The sequence below is a fragment of the Zootoca vivipara genome, chromosome 1, assembly GCF_963506605.1.
Source record: "Zootoca vivipara chromosome 1, rZooViv1.1, whole genome shotgun sequence".
NCBI lineage: Eukaryota > Metazoa > Chordata > Lepidosauria > Squamata > Lacertidae > Zootoca > Zootoca vivipara.
Window position 1 is genome coordinate 119,662,830 of NC_083276.1, and position 16,101 is coordinate 119,678,930.

Below are 16,101 nucleotides of genomic sequence, written 5' to 3' on the forward strand. Positions count from 1 at the left end.
ACTGGACCTCACGGTCAGGGGTCCCTTTACCTTTACCTAGGGTAAGCTAGGCACTTCTCAGTTAATAAGATGTATTCCGATAATAGCAATCACTCATCCATCATTTCATTTCTTATGATTGTTTAATAATAATAATATTAATATTAATAATAATAATAATACTGGCAGGATTATACTCTAAAGATGTAATGTTTGTCATTGTGTTTCTACTACATAATCTAGATGTGTTTAGATGGCACACCACTTTGATTTTACAGTATTGCTGGTTACTGGTAGAGTCACCTCTTTTTAACAAATAAAAACCTCACCATGTGTAATCCCAAATGTAACTTTATATGTTGCATCTATAAAGGGTAGGACTTTTAATCTGGTACTGCATGTACTTCGTAAAATAGAGTACCGTGCTGGAATTTAATCATGGTGCGTGGAGAGTTGCCTAAAAAGAAATCAGAGTGGTTAAATCTTAAGAAGAATCTTGTTAAATATGATAGTGTCTCTCCCATTTTGCTTGTAAATATGTTATCACTCTGATCATAAAACACTTGTGCAGTCATATCTGCTTGCACCTCAACTATAAAGTCACTTATATAGCATCATGTTTTGGGTTGTTGTGTTAGCATTGCAAATGTTATCTCCCCTCCCTGAAAGTTTTTCACCTGATACAGCAGTTTTAAGGATCGGCAAGTTGTTTGCTGCTTTGAAAAATTAGGACATTTTTATATCCTTTTTTATGTAAGGGGAGGGGGGTTAAATCTTCCAAACTCTAAAATTATTGTACTTTATTGCATTTAATCACGGATTTTGTAGATTTTATGCCACTCTGTTCCTAGATATTGCACTTAACATTTGGTTATGCCATGGTGTTGGGATGCCAACTTTCATCTATATTTGACTTTTATAGGGATTTGTAAAATATATAAGGCATTGGGTCCTAAGATGTGTACAGAAATTGAATGGGAGGCATTTTTGCATGAGATGTTTGACATGCACAAGGGGACCTGTAAATTCAAGTCCAGATCAATTACTATATTAATTGTATTTCCTTTCAGTTCAGCAAATTTGAGCAACGTTTATCCCCCCGCCCCCTGAACTCTATGGGCTCAAATGAGCATATAATCTCTTTAACAAGATCTGTTTTACATTCTCAATATCTTAGTCGTGTTACGGAGTTTTCCATATTATTGTTGCTTGCCGTTAACATGAAAAATAATGAGATTTAATTATATGAGACAGTCAGTGCAACCCTATATGCATCTACGCAGTTCAGTGGGGCTTATTCCCAGGTGAGTATAGAATTGCAGCCCAAGGTGCTACAGTTCTTTACAGCCTCAAATCATTTGAACATACCTGGAGACAAAGGATGGTATTCAACTAAATTTTACTCAGCATAGGTCCATTTAATTTGAGTTATGTTCCTTAATTTCAATGGCTCCACTCTTGAGTAAAACCCAGTTGAATACCTGCAAAGGAATTCAACATCACGCTAAAATCATTGTTTTGACAGGGAAAGACATTCAGATTGCCGGAGGGAATGATCCCTTCTCTTGCCCCCAGCCCTCCCCCCACATGCTGTTCTGGGGGTTCTCCAAACCCCTAGAGCTAATTTTGGGGAGTAGGGTGGGGTGGGAGGAAGCCCTGTTGCACAAGCAAACGTCCTTGCATAGGGCTTCCCCTGACAGGACTCATCAGTTAAATCCCCCCGAAGATAAGCACATAGCTACATAGCCTAGGAGACCTGGTCTATAACAGGGACAGCCAACGCAGTCTGATATCTGAAGGTACCACAACTCCTGTTCAACCTGGTCAAGGATGGAGGAAATTGTGTTCATCAACAATGAGCAGGCACCATGTAGGCAGGCCCTGGTTTAGAGAATATAATTGCCAGGGACTGGGCAGAGGAGGGATGGTGGAGACCACCTCCCCATCCTGACCCTTCCAGGGAGGAGGAAGAGGAAGACAGTATAGATTTACAACAGGGGGTTGAGGGAGGTCACAGCTCAGAGGCAGGTGAGGGGGAAAGTTGGGAAATCATGGGAGAGCCAGAGCAGCTGGCTGACGCGTTTTCACTAGAAAGCATTCCAGAGCCACCATCTCCCAGAACCTGGCGAGCCTTAAAAATAGGAGAGCAAAAAGCTCAAAGACAGAAGGCACCTGTAGAGGAGGCGATGATGACGACGAATGAGGAAGTGGGAGAGATGTGGGGTGGAGGTTCATTCGGGACAACACCATTATCCAAGAGGCTGGGTACTATGGCCTCTCTCTGTGAAGTTTAAATAAAGGACTACAGTGGTACCTCGGTTTGCAACCGCAATCTGTTCTGCGGAGGCGCTCGCTCCCCAAATCGGCTGCTTGCTGAAGGCACGCTTCTGCATGTGCGCGAAGCGCTGATAGAGCGCTTCTGCACGTCTTCGCGCTGTGCAGATCGCGTCTGCGCACGTGTGCACTGCGCAGATCGCTTCTGCGCATCCGAGCGCTGCGGAACCTGGATGTAAACACCCTAATACTAATATGGGTACCAGTGGGGGGGGGAATAGCATACATTGGTAGAGCCATGAACGCTTGGTCATCTTTGGCTTACGTCGTGTATCAAGTTAATCTTACTCTGTGGTTTTGTTCCCCCTGTCTCCTGGTAGGTACAACTGTAACTGTTCTGAAGCTGTTCAAGAATCTGCCTGTGAGAAAGCAGTTTTACTCAACAGATAAAAAACGCAAGGAAGAAATTAAAAAGATCCAGAAACTTCTGATGGCATACGGCATCATAAAACCAGAACTGAGGATCACATTTACACACAACAAGGTAACAAACACATTGCCTTTGAAATGACTAAGATGGCTGCACTATTACGGTTGTATTTTTCAAACCTGGAGTTCTCCAAAGTTTAGATAAGGTCTGTTTTCCGTGGCCCAAATCCGAAGAAAGTTAAATTAGGCACCTTATGATTTCAGCAGAGCTTGACCACAGCAAGGTTTCCCGTTTGGGCACCTATTGTCTCCATTTTGAGATGGTGGCTTGCAATCCTGGCCGGAATAAAGGGGGAAACGGCTATTTCATTGGCTCTCTGGAGGTGCAGCTGCCTTTGGCCTCTAGCACTACCCGTTTGGTCAGGCTTGGGCAATCCGGGTTGTTGCTGGGCTGTGGCCAACTCAAGAGTTTCCCCAACCTGCCATGCTTCTTCATGCTAACATACTGTTGCCAGGAATTTGCCGCTGCTACTCTTCCCTTAATATATTTTTATTAACCAAAATTTATATTCTGCTTGATTGTTAAAAAACAAAACCCCTCTAAGCAGCTGAAAATGTTGCACTGCTCATACACGGCTGCTGTCCTTAACTTTATCGGGTCCACCCTCAAAGAGGGCACGTGCTGCGGTGAGACCTGGAGACCGACCACCTGCGTCGTGGGTGGGTAAGATTGGTCAGCCACAACACCCGATTGGCTGAATGTTGGGTTCAATCTGGCCAATGAGACGCAGTCCAAACGGATTCGAGGGACCTATATATTTGCATGCGTTTATCCCTGAGCTTCCTCTTTTGGGCTTCAGTGCATCGGAACACCCGCCCAGCTCTCCCTACTTTTAGGGCTTGTTGCGCTTGACCTTGCTATGCCATCGTCTGTCGTTGGGACAGGGGCATGGCAGGAATTTTCCCCACTTGGCTGATTGGCTGGTGCCATTTGGGTTTTGCCTGCCGCGTAGCGAATCATCACAACTTGTAAGGTTGCGGATAGGCTCTGGTTCAGGTGATAGGGATGGGGGAACGCTCTCGCCATCCTATGTGAAGGGTACTCTGTCAAAGGAATCCAGGGACTCAATGGTTTGGTCAACCCTGTGAGGCGGTTGTGCTCAAGTTGGCGTCCAGGGGGGACACCTGGGTGGTGGACATAGCCTGTTCCTGGCTTTCCGCCTATCCAGGTCTTCATCCTAGGGTGACCTATGGTAGTTCCCTGGGTCAGCGCTACCTGCAACGGTGCAGGGAGCTAGTCGAACCAGATCCTATGCAACCACACTCTTGCTGTAATCAATAAAGTTGTGGCCTAAATTCTGCCAAAAACCAAACCAAAATTGGAGTCAAGTGTGAATTTATTTAGGTGGGAGGTCTCTGGGTCTGAACACGCAACTGCAAATCTGTGCAAAGCACTTCTTAAACTTGGTACCATTTTTAAAAGGGGATTGAGATGGTGGTGTGTTTTCGGAGGGGGGATTTCTGAATAGGTAGATGTGCCCTACCTGTAGACCATGATCGTCGTCTTTCCGGGCTTCAGTGAAGTTTTAAATAATCTTATTGTAGAACAGTAAAAGTTACCCACAACTCTCCTTGGATCTATCTTGCGTTTGGAGGAAAGAACCCTCCTGGAAATAACTGCGCTGTTATTTCCAAGACGAGAGTGACATCTAATGGTCAAGATGAATTTGTCAAAGCAACTTCATGATGTTTGGCTTATTCCTTCAGAGAAGCTGAGTAAAGCTGGCTTAAACTTGTTCTCTTACCTCTTTCTATCAAGGTCATGCTGTCGGGAGTAACGACCCTCCACATGCTTGTCTTTCAGAAGTCTTTATTAGTGCACAGCAGGGAGAATTGGAGTTATTTATAATAATAAATCCTATCTGTGGGGGGAAGACATTGATTGTACATGTTTATTGAGAGCCAAGGGGTCTTTTAAGACAGAATACAGGTACTCACAATTGTTTGGGGATTTTTCTGTAGTGTTGACTCACCCCAAGTGATTTCTTTTTTTTTGGGGGGGGGGTGTCACAGCTTGTGAAAATCACCACTTGTTCATTTACTTTGGTCGCTTTGCGCTTGCTCTTTATTGAATTTGTTTGACTCAGCTGAGTAGTTGTGTAATGTCATCCGATGTGTGAACAATGGTAATTAATCATGGACAAAGAGAAAATACCTATCCATACTGAAAGGGTGGGAATGTGATGGCGCCGGGGGGGGGGGTAGGGGCAATTGCGGTGAATGCTATTGGAATAAGGTGAATATTTTCCCAACTGAGACATTTTAGGGAAATGACTTAACAACAATGTCCACGGTCACCATTTCCGCTCAAAAATTACAACCAGGGAGTATTGGATACAGCCATAACCTTCATGATAATCTTGCGGAATCTCATCATTCTAAAATATTGAGAATAAAACAGAAGCTATCTGTTATATAGTGAGTCCAGCCAGTGGTAGTATAGTAACATCTTTATTCGTGGCAGCAAGCAAGTAAAAAGACACACAAAACCCCCAGCCCTGATGCTTCTGTGCCTTTAATTGTCCTGCTCTCTTTTGAGTCTGGAAACCTTAAAGAGAAACCAGCAGACCCTTTGCTTGGAAATTAAACAAAGGGACTTCTGGTTTCTCTTTAAGGTTTCCAGACTCAAAAGAGAGCGGGGCATTTAAGGCACAGAAGTCCTATCCTCTATTGAGTCTGGCAACCCTACCTGCTGTTATATATAGGCACTTGGGCTAGCCTACGCAACCCAGGTGAAGCGAATTAAAAGCAATCACTGCCTCCCTTAACTCGTTCCTGGCTGCTCTGCTACTGTGCTGTGCCTGCAAATTCAATTCACAACACTATAACAATCCTTGTCCAAATATATTTATAATGAGGGAAAGCCTGTATAAATCAAGAACCAGTAAGAAGGAATGTTTTCAAACAGCGATTTGCGGCAAATTACTAAGACTCAAAATGTTTTCACAGGTCAAGAGATTCTGTAACAGGGTCTGAGCAAAAAGCCACATCATATGAATTCAGCTCTCTGTAGTGAGAATTGCATTTCTAAGTGTTAAATTGGAACTTTTGACAGGGGAACCGTTAGTATTCAAAGCATTGCCCTTGAGACTTTTCAGCACTAGAGGGCGATCATTAGCTACAGCATGAGTGGGAACAAGGCAATATCGGTAACTAGAATCCATTGGCCTCTTCATTAGCTAGTACATATATATATATATTGAGACAGGTGTGCTGCCTAAAAGCCTATCCTGAACGCCAAAGAATATATAAAGTTTGAGAGGGTGCTGTTGGGAGAATCAGCAGGTCCACAGACCTCGATCTCTGGATTCTCATGATTAAAACCAGCCTCATTTTTCATATACAGTCGTAACTTGGTTCTCGAGCGCCTTGCGACTCGAACATTTGGGCTCCCAAATGCCGCAAACCCGGAAGTAAGCGTTCCAGTTTGCAAACTTTTTTTGGGGGGGGGGGGACTGAAAGTCCGATGGGACTTCTGCGGCTTCCAGTTGAGTGCAGGAAGCTCATGCAGCCAATCGGAAGCCGAGCCTTGGTTTCCAAACATTTTTGGAAGTCGAACGGACTTCCAGAACGGATTCTGTTTGAGAACCAAGGTACGACTGTATAAGGAAATAATTCCATTGTGGGCCGCAGGAGCTGTGATGGATACAGAAAAATGCCACTAGCATTTTAAAGCTCATATTCCAGGCAAGAATAAGTGATTATGTTGAGCAGCCTTTGTGCATTGATGATTGATTGGCTTTATGTGTTATGACTTGTCCATGATTGCGACAGAAGAGTCCAGTGAGCTCGGGGAGGCAGCTCCTAAAAGCAAAAGAGCAGGAAGAAACGGATTATGAGATAAATTATGAGATGAAGCAGGTAGCATAAAGTATTTTCAGGTAATGGGTACTGTACTTTAATAGCTAACTGAGGTGGTAGCGTAGTAGAAACCTTCAGCCCCAAAACTTCGTGGTTGTGTGAAGAAAATTAAGAAATTCACTTGTTGAAGCATTCTGGGTCGATCTGAGAGAAGTGTGAGGGAATCATTCCTTCTTACCTTCCAAGTTCCAGACTGCAGAATCCGGGACCGGCAGCCATTTGACACCGGAAGTTGCGTCGACGTAACTTCCGGTGTCGCTTTGCCCTTCTATGGGCACCAAAAATGGCCGCCGGCGGCTTCAAAAGTCGCTTGTACGCATGTCAGGAAGTGCGCCGACGCAACTTCCGGTGTCGCTCCGCCCATCTATGGGCACCAAAAATGGCCGCCGCCAACACCGGAAGTCGCGTCTATGCACTTCCAGACATGCGTAGATGCGACTTTTGAAGCTGGCGGCGGCCATTTTTTGTGCCTATAGAAGGGCAAATCGGAAAGGAAAAAAATGGCCGCCGGCAGGAGAAAATAACGGAGAAAAACGGGAGACGAAGTGATACAGGGGACCACCGGGAAAAGGTAAGTAAAAAAGGGGTTTTCCCGGGGGAAACGGGGTACTTGGCAGCTATGCATTCCTTAAACTGTGAGGCTACCCATGAAAGCCTTGTGGGTTTTGAAGAGTGAGGTCTCTCTGGAATGGCATGGGGGAATTGGAAGAATTTGGGGGGATTGCTTTGTGTGAACAAAAGTGCCTTTCTGCTTTGCTCAAACGTCATCCCTTTAGACCCAAACCTATAGATATTGTGAAAATTTATCACAGCTCTTTTAAAAGGATTCCTCCCCAATCCTGTGGTCAAAGATATTCTAGGAAGACAGCCTCTTTTTGGGTGTCTCATCATACAGTGGCATCTGAGCTCAATGCAAATAAGTACGTAGGTGCAGTGATTTTTTTTCTTTAAAAAAATGTGTGGGGGTACTCTCTTTTTCCACATGCTCACATTTTATTTATTTATTTCCAGACAAAAGTGGATATATAGGCTTAGCAGTCTACTTGGAAGTTTCCAGATCACTGCGCTTTACAAACTTAGGATGTTTTTTTTCTGGATTTGTTTGTTTGTTTGAAATGTTTTGTTTGCATTAGCAGTAAATAATGGCTTGCTTAACAGATCAACCCTTGACGGACTATTGCTATTTTGACAACTTGGATTAGCTTGTGCCTCATGTGTTTATGAAGGTTTATCCTGCCAAGACATTCTTTGAATGCTGATAATGTTGATACTCCTGCCAGTATGGTTATGTTAGAAAGAGGTATTTTCCCTCTTTCGTCACCATGTTCCTTGAAAGCCAACTGAATATTGAGGTGGCCACAAGGAGATAATTTACTGAAGTATTTGTTAGGGTTTTCTTTTTTCTTTTTAAAAATAGATGTTGAGAATATTGGGTGTTTAAAAGGCAAGATTAAAGAATGTTAAAAAAAAATAGCTTGCCGTATTCTAGATACCTGGAAACGACTAATTTCACCCTATAAAAGAATGCTGCACCTTGAAATCTGAGCTCTTTCATTGGTTGTTGGTAAAAATAGCTTCAAATTCTTTGCTATTTAAAATCTTAGAAATAATTTATGCACATCTACTATATGTTGTTCCGTACTATATTAGCTATGTAGGCGTTTTATTTGAATGAGTTCTAATGGGTTTTTTTAGGTGTTTATTTTGTTTCTTGTGACTGTTGTAGTGAAGGGCAGCATGGAAGTATGGTAACCTCCGTCAGTCAATCTCAATCTTCTGTTTGCAGAATCCTTTAATCTGTTGTACGAAAAGACTATATATAATACACATAGCACAAACTCTAATTAATAATTCCATTACAGCTATTTGTAACACTTCAGAAATAGCATTGCAAATAATACGAGATTGTGTTGCTACCTAGGAAGCGCTAACAGTTGTAGAGGCAACTTGGAGAGTGATAATGAGCTGTCGTCTGCCAACCTGCTCACATTTTGCTGTAAAACACCTTCTGGAAATAAATTAGACGACTCGGTAGCTGGAAAGTTTGAGCTCCTGTTGCCTGTGTTTACCAGGTGTAGGATAAAAGGCAAAGGACCCCTGGGTGGTTAAGTCCAGTCAAAGGCGACTATGGGGTTACGGCGCTCATCTCACTTTCAGGCCGAGGGACCCAGCGTTTGTCCACAGACAGCTTTCCGGGTCATATGGCCGACATGACTTAACCACTTCTGGTGCAACGGGACACCGTGACGGAAACCAGAGCGCACGGAAACGCCATTTACCTTCCCGCCACAGCAGTACCTGTTTATCTACTTGCACTGGCATGCTTTCGAACTGCTTGGCTTCCATGGCAGAAGGGAGGTGGGATATAATAGTAAAGAACATGTAAAAACTGTACATGCATTGGCTCTCAAAGGCTGCACAGCTATATCTAGCAGCTTTTGTTGGTTAATGCTTTGACAAAAACAGGATACTTTCACTGCATTGTGGTAATTGAGGGCCGTGAATGTTGCAATTCCCTTCAACTTCATGCTCAATAGGACTTCCGGTTGTTTCTTAGGAGAGCCGAGGTGGAGAAACTAGGTGCTTTGGAACATCTGCATCTCTGTGTGGCTGCTTTTAACTCTGCCATTTCTCATATTAACGTGTTCTGGTCTTTTGGACCTTTTCACTCCCAGGGCCGGTGCTAGGGTTTTTTGCGCCCTAGGCGAGATCACCTTCTGCCCCCCTCATTTCCCAGAGTTGTTGACCTTTTTTTAGAAAAAATAAAAGTGGAATAAAAAATAAAATAAATAAAAATAGAAAATAGAAAAAAATAAAAAGTAGAAAAAATAAAATAAAAAGAGAGTTCCTTGGCTGAAAGGCGGGCTAGGCGGCCCCAGGCTTGTGCACCCCGCGCTCCTCCGGAGAGCGGCCTGAAGCCGCTTGACAGCTGAGGGTGCGGAGGAGGAAGCCCCAGGCTCGCGCTCCCTGTGCGTCTACAGAGCTTCGCGTGGGGAGTGGGAGCCTGGGGTCGCCTCCGCCAAACAGCTGAAAGGCGGGCGAGGCGGCCCCAGGCTCGTGCTCCCTGTGTGCCTCCGGAGAGCGGCCTGAAGCTGCTCAACAGCTGAGGGTGCGGAGGAGGCAGCCCCAGGCTCGCACTCCCCGCGCGCCTTCAGAGAACGGCCTGAAGCCGCTCAACAGCTGAGGGTGCGGAGGAGGCAGCCCCAGGCAGCACCGGGGGCAGGCTGGCCAGTGCCCCCTCCATTTTGGCACCCTAGGCAGCTGCCTAGTTTGCCTTAATGGACGCGCCGGCCCCGTTCACTCCCCTCTCTCGAGTTTGTGAAGGAGGCAATCATTTATTGACGGCCAGGAGTGACTCACTCTCCCCGTAGCAGGGGAGCAGACTGTTTTCAGCCAATGTTTCTGCCTTGGAACTTGCTCTGCAAAGGTCCCTTCCAAGGCAGTATGAATGGAGGGAAATGTTTTGCGTAAGAAAAAAAGAGAGACCTGTGCATGCCCATGTGAAAAAGGAGAAAGGGAGAATGTTTAATAGAACCAGAAAATAACTTATTGATTGGTTAGTAAATGCGCGAGAGATGGACACCTGTCTACTAGGAAATGGCTGAGACCAACTCATCTTACTTTCCCAGCTGTTCGATATTCGATGTAACAACTCCCCCCACCCCCACCCAAAAAACAGGTTGAATTTGAAGTGCTGACCTAAAGGTGGAATGTTTTGTATCACGTTACCAATTCCTTGAGTCATCTAGTTTCTCATCCACTGCATTTTTCAGATGACAGCACATCATTTATAGCAGAAATGTTGTATCAGCTGCTCGCATATATAGTATGCGGTACCTGTTGAAATTCTTGTCTTCAGGTCTTATAGGTCATAGTCAGACATTACGGGCAGGGACTGCGTAGATTTCCAGGAGAATCGGAGGGAGCTGCAGAAACAATGCCTTCGTTTTACTGTTTGTTTGCCTTGCAGTATCACTGCTGGACACAAAGATCTGTCCTCCATTGCTCCCCCAGAAGACAAAACAGTTGCTCTCGGCAAAGCTCAGTTGTTGTGAACCCCATCAGTATGCATGACATGAGTGCTTCTTCCCCCTTTGTACAGGAAAATGCAAGCAGCAAGCTATCCTGCCCCTCTGCTTTTTTCCTGTGCTTTCTGATTTTACTGGATCCTATTCTGTAGGCGTCCAAATTGTTTCTCCCTCCCACAAATGCACACCATGTATATGCTAATATGAATCCGCACACATCTCTTGCCTGTTTTCAGCTATAGAGTTATTTTGGGACATTCAGGAAATGTTTTAAAAAAGACAAATTGACTAGGGCAGTATTTCTTTGGTCACAAGCAGCACTTAGGTTAGAGCGCAAAGCATCTAAATGGGTTGGGTTCAGACATTCACCATTTGGACTTTTAAATTTGGCCAGATTGTTCTTTTTCTCAGGTGATTCTACTAAAACAGTGATGACTAAACTTGGCCCTCCAGCTGTTTTGGGACTACAATTCCCATCATCCCTGACCACTGGTCCTGTTAGCTAGGGATGATGGGAGTTGTAGTCTCAAAACAGCTGGAGGGCCAAGTTTGGCCATCACTGTACTGAAAGTAATAGAATCAGAGTTGGAAAGGGACCACAAGGCTCATCTATTCCAAACCCCCTGCAACACGGGAATATTTTGCTCAATGTGGGGCTCGAACCCACGAGCCTGAAATTAAATCACTATGTCTTATTTTCGGGGTATGGCTTATATTCCTTGAATGCTTAAAAATCCTGCTATGGCTTATTTTCTGGGTATGTCTTAAAATATGAGAAACAGGGTAATAATAATAATAAACCTTCTTCATCTTATCAGAAGAATGATACCTAACACTTAACAATACAACCTGCTCTTGAACTGTATGATCTTCAATTGGCAGATACATAATAATAGGCAGAAATTGCGGGGCAGATACATAATAATAGGCAGAAATTGCGGGTCATCTTATACACGGAAAGCAGAGGTGTGACAGGCGATTGGTGGCATCAGGCATCAGGAGATTTGAAGCGGCGATTGGGCGTGTGATTTGTTGCTGTGCCAAGGCCTGCTGACAAATGGTTGTGGTTGTGTCGAGTGGACAGGTGGTATTTTGGCTGCCGACGATTGGTGGTCCACGGTGATTCCCCCCCCCTCAAAAAAGCTCAACAACTCTGGGCAATCTCCCCCCAAAAAGCTCAACAACTTTGCTGACCCCCAAACATGGGGATCGTGTATACACGAAAAAATACGGTATATGTTTGCACATGTCTGTAAAGAAGAAAATTGTAAGCGGTGGGTGGGTGGGGGGTGAGCCAAAACGCCATAAAGTGCAACACTTTTGTCACATTTCTTTGCAGATTTGAGATGCTTGCATAGACTTGTCAGACTGTGTCTCTTACATTTCATGACTTGTTTACAATTCCCTGCTGTAAACCCACAAGTGCATTATTTAATATATTATCTGCTAACTAAGCAAAACTCTTTATGCATCCGAGGCAGGGGTGGTCCTTAGTCCATGAAAGCTAATGCCACAGGAAGACTGTTAGTCTTTTAAGATGCCACAAGATGCGTCACTCTTCAAAATAAGAAATGTATTTTGCGTGGACAGGCGGAGTCTCCCCAACCCCAGGCGACCCCTGAGACGAATAATGACTCAAGACAATGTGCTATGGGATTAAAATTGGCCACAACTTTATTAAGTTTCAGATGTAGGGAGACCTTGGCTCAGGCATTGGGCGTTTATCCTTCCCAGTTCCCAGGCAGGGATCTGGGAGACTTCAGAGTTATCCAGAATGTGTAGGGATTGGGCTGGCTCTGGAGAACATATGTTCAATCAGAGAGCCCCCCCCCCCCGTTTTGCCACCATTGGAGGGGAGAGCAATGACAACCTCTTGGCTCATGGCCAGTGCCTCCCCTCAAGACCCCTTTAATGGGGAACCCTGGTATCACCGCCGCAAGGGGGTCGTGGGTCACCGCTTCAGGCCCCCCCTTTAGGAAGATAGACTAAAGGATTCCGCCCAAGGCCTGAAACAGCCACCCGAGCCCGCAAAATCGCAGTCTCGCCGCCAAGACTACCTACACCCGAAAACACACTTCGCCACCCGCCATCCATTCCAAAAGGCCATGCCTAATGTCACTCAGCCAATAATCATTACCAATGGCTGACAGGTGCACACTGTCGGGCCTTAAGAGTTCCTTCCTGTAGATTTTGATGCTGGGATGCGTCACAATGCGAACCCCAATGCGCGAGGTTGCCGGGCGCAATGCCCTATTTATTTATTTTTATAGTCTAGCTAAGTCTGTTAGGTTTGAGGTTGCCACGCCATTGTAAACATGGGAGAAATTCTGACCAGAATATAGTTATGTTGGGGTGCTTGGTATGTAAGCTTTCCAAGTCTGCGATTGCTGTTTTTATCAGCACTATGCTCTTACGAACAACCAGGTCATTTTCGCCAAGGTGGAACACAACTGCATCTGGCGGGGGACGGAACGCAAACTCTTGACACAATCCCAGCACATTTCGCGATGTCCGAACCAGGAAATGTTGACCTTTGCCTGAAGGCCCAGATGTTCACCAGATGACCCCGTGGTTCACTGTTCAAAACAAGAAATGAATTTAGCTAACTCAAACAAGTGGACTTGTGGAGGGAAATGATCTTTTTTGTGTTGTGTTCTTCAATCTGTTTCATACGCAGTGGAAGAAGGGAACCATAGTTTCCTTGCTAAGATTTGTATAGTTGGGGTTGTTGTTGTTTTTTTGCTTGACTTCGCTAGAGGGAAGAGCTAGCCGCCTGGAGGCTCAGTACTCTCCCAACACTGTATTTTCAGATTTTTGGCAGTCTCTTTCAGTAGCTAGCTACCCTGCCAAAGGCTTCTCCGTCACCTGCTCCCCCAGAATACCCCCCCCCTTTGAGAGGAAAGGTTTAGATGAGCAAGGAGAAATTTGAGTATGACAATGTTGACAGAATTTGCTCTGAAGACTGACAGTGGGGAAATCTAATAGAAAACAGATCTTCCCAAGGCCTGCAAGAGAGTGCGGGTGATGCTGGGAAGGTGTTCATAAAGAATAAAATGTGACTCACCTGATTAGTAATGCACTCTTTGGTGAGCTGGAATTTATAATTGAGCACCATTCAGGTAAACAACAAATAATAATAATTTTTTTAAAAAGCAACCACTGCTTGTTAATTGAGGGTGCAGAATTCCTTATCTCTGGAATTTACAAGTACTTGCAGTGCTTCTGTAGGACCAAGCAAACTCCTGATGGAGGTATTATTTTTCACCCGGCATTAGCTTTCAGTACTACACATGGCTGCTTCAGCTTGTAACTTTTTAACACAGGATTCTAAAGTTAGGCTCTTTAAAACAGGGGGGGCTGTCTGGCAAGCCCATAGGCCAGATCTGGGCCCTGAAGTGGCCTACCTTGGCTAGAAACGATGCACACACACACCCCATAAATGTGTGAAGGTATTTTTACACTGGAACTCATTGCAGGCTGAGGAGGGTTCAATGTTCATACAAATTTTTGCATTTGCATAATGAGCCTACAGGAAGAAGTAAGCCGTACAAAAAGAAAGTCTCTGCAAACGTGTGTTGATCCTCTGTCCAACCACTCACGGGACAATGATCTATGTGGAGATAGAATGACTGCCAAAATCATTCCTTAAGGGAGAGGAAACAGTTGATCTTCCATGTTTGTGTTCAGTAGTAGCATACATATCATAAAACAAATTTGTTTTACTTGAACAATTATAGAATTCCATGAGGTAAAAGGTAAAGGTAAATGAACCCTGGATGGTTAAGTGGAGTCAAAGGCGACTATGGGGTTGCGATGCTCATCACCTGTTGAATTTGGTGATGATATCTTGAGAGAAGTTGAGGGGAGTTGGGTATGTTTAGCTTGGAGAAGACTGAGAGGTGATAGCCATCTTCAAATAACTGAAGGGCTGCCACATGGAAGATGGAGCAAGCTTGTTTTCTACTGCTCCAGAGAATCTCATTCAAATTACAAGAAATGAGATTCTGACCAAACATTAGAAAGAACTTTCTGACAATAAGAGCTGTTAAAACAGTGGAATGGTCTACCTTGGAAGGTCTACCTTGGACTCTCCTTCCTTGAAAGTTTTTAAGCAAAGGTTGGATAACCACCAGTCAAGGGATTCCTTAGCTGTGATTCTTGCATTGCAGGGGGCTGGACACTTGGGGTCATTTCCAACTCTACATTCTATGATTCTATCAGAAATAAGCATCAGCATAAAAATAGTTCAATCACCACAAGACACCCTCCTTTTCACAAGTGTGAAGTTGTGTCTGTTTTGAGAGGAACTTCCATGTGCATTTTTTTGGTTTACAATGTTTGCATCTATCGGTACTTAGGATCTGAAATTGAATTCCGCCAGGACACAGTTGTCGTAGGTGGCAAGCGTCTCTCTTTTTTTGCCCTTCTTGTAAATATAATATTTCTTTATCTCCTCTCTTATTATTTTAGTCTCCTAAGGAGAGTGCAGTGCCTACAAAATATAGTTAGGTTATTCTCTTCTGGGTTGAAAAGGGACAGACAAATAACTCTTGATATGTCAAGCAAGTTCAAAACAGTTTATGCTGTTAACTAGTTGGCAGCTTAGAACACATACTTTGAAACAGCAAAAGTTTTCAAAGGGTGGAGGGAACAGTTGGAAAGCGGAACATTGTGGGTTTGTATCATGGGAGTTCACCAGCCCTGGAATCACTTGTCACTCTCTGTGTGTATTTTTTTTTAAAAAGCAAATTTTCTCAGTGGCAGCCCATAGCAAGCAGTATCGTTCGAATAGGTCTTGCAGGCATTTGTTCTGAACAGATCTGGGAAAAAGTGATGTCGAAGACTTCGTAGTCTTTCGATTCATGCAGTACTCTTCAATGAAACAGAGAGGAGTCAAGATATATTTGGCCAGCTCTGTCAAAACCTAAGATGGTCTGTATGTAATAATATATTTTGATAGGGTACTTTCGCAGTGTCATCATACTGCCCAGAGTCATATTCTTTCTTGGCTCATCCTAGGCCCCAGGTTTATGTGACCTAGAAAATACATGGGGGTGTGTGATATATTTATAGCACAATTTCGGAGTATAATCAAGATTATAAAGTAGTGCAGGAAACTTGCTTGGGAAATCAAGTTGCTTTCAGAAGTAAAGAAATGTAAAAGTTAACAAGGCTTTTTTGGGGCTTGGTGCATTTGATTTTTTAAAAAATCAGTTTTGGAGGTTTCTCCTACCGATTCCAGTTCCTAAGGAAAAGTAAATAAGAAATTCCACCAGTGATTAGCTGTTACCTGCTTTTACAAACTTTGCATTTAGTAAGTTCTCATGTTCCAGAGCTCTCTTAAAACTTTTTTTAACTGATCTTTTGAAGAGTTATGTATATCAGACATTCAGCAGGTCAGGCAATGCAATAACATCCTTGCATTAATCAGCAACTAAGATTTATATCTGCGGCGTCACATTGATAGAAG

At 44.0% G+C, this 16,101-nt stretch overlaps 1 protein-coding gene across 6 annotated transcripts in view; it reads left to right on the forward strand.

Moving 5' to 3' along the window:
• PMS1 (PMS1 homolog 1, mismatch repair system component) overlaps positions 1-16,101 on the forward strand; it is a 45,838-nt gene that overhangs the window by 11,579 nt on the left and 18,158 nt on the right. For all 6 annotated transcript variants that reach the window (XR_009558441.1, XM_060281353.1, XM_060281355.1 and 3 more), the window contains exon 5: positions 2,634-2,797. Coding sequence is in view for 5 of the 6 variants with exons in the window: in XM_060281353.1 (XP_060137336.1) it covers positions 2,634-2,797 (164 nt within the window). In the remaining variant the exon portion in view is untranslated. The remainder of the gene's footprint in view (positions 1-2,633; positions 2,798-16,101) is intronic.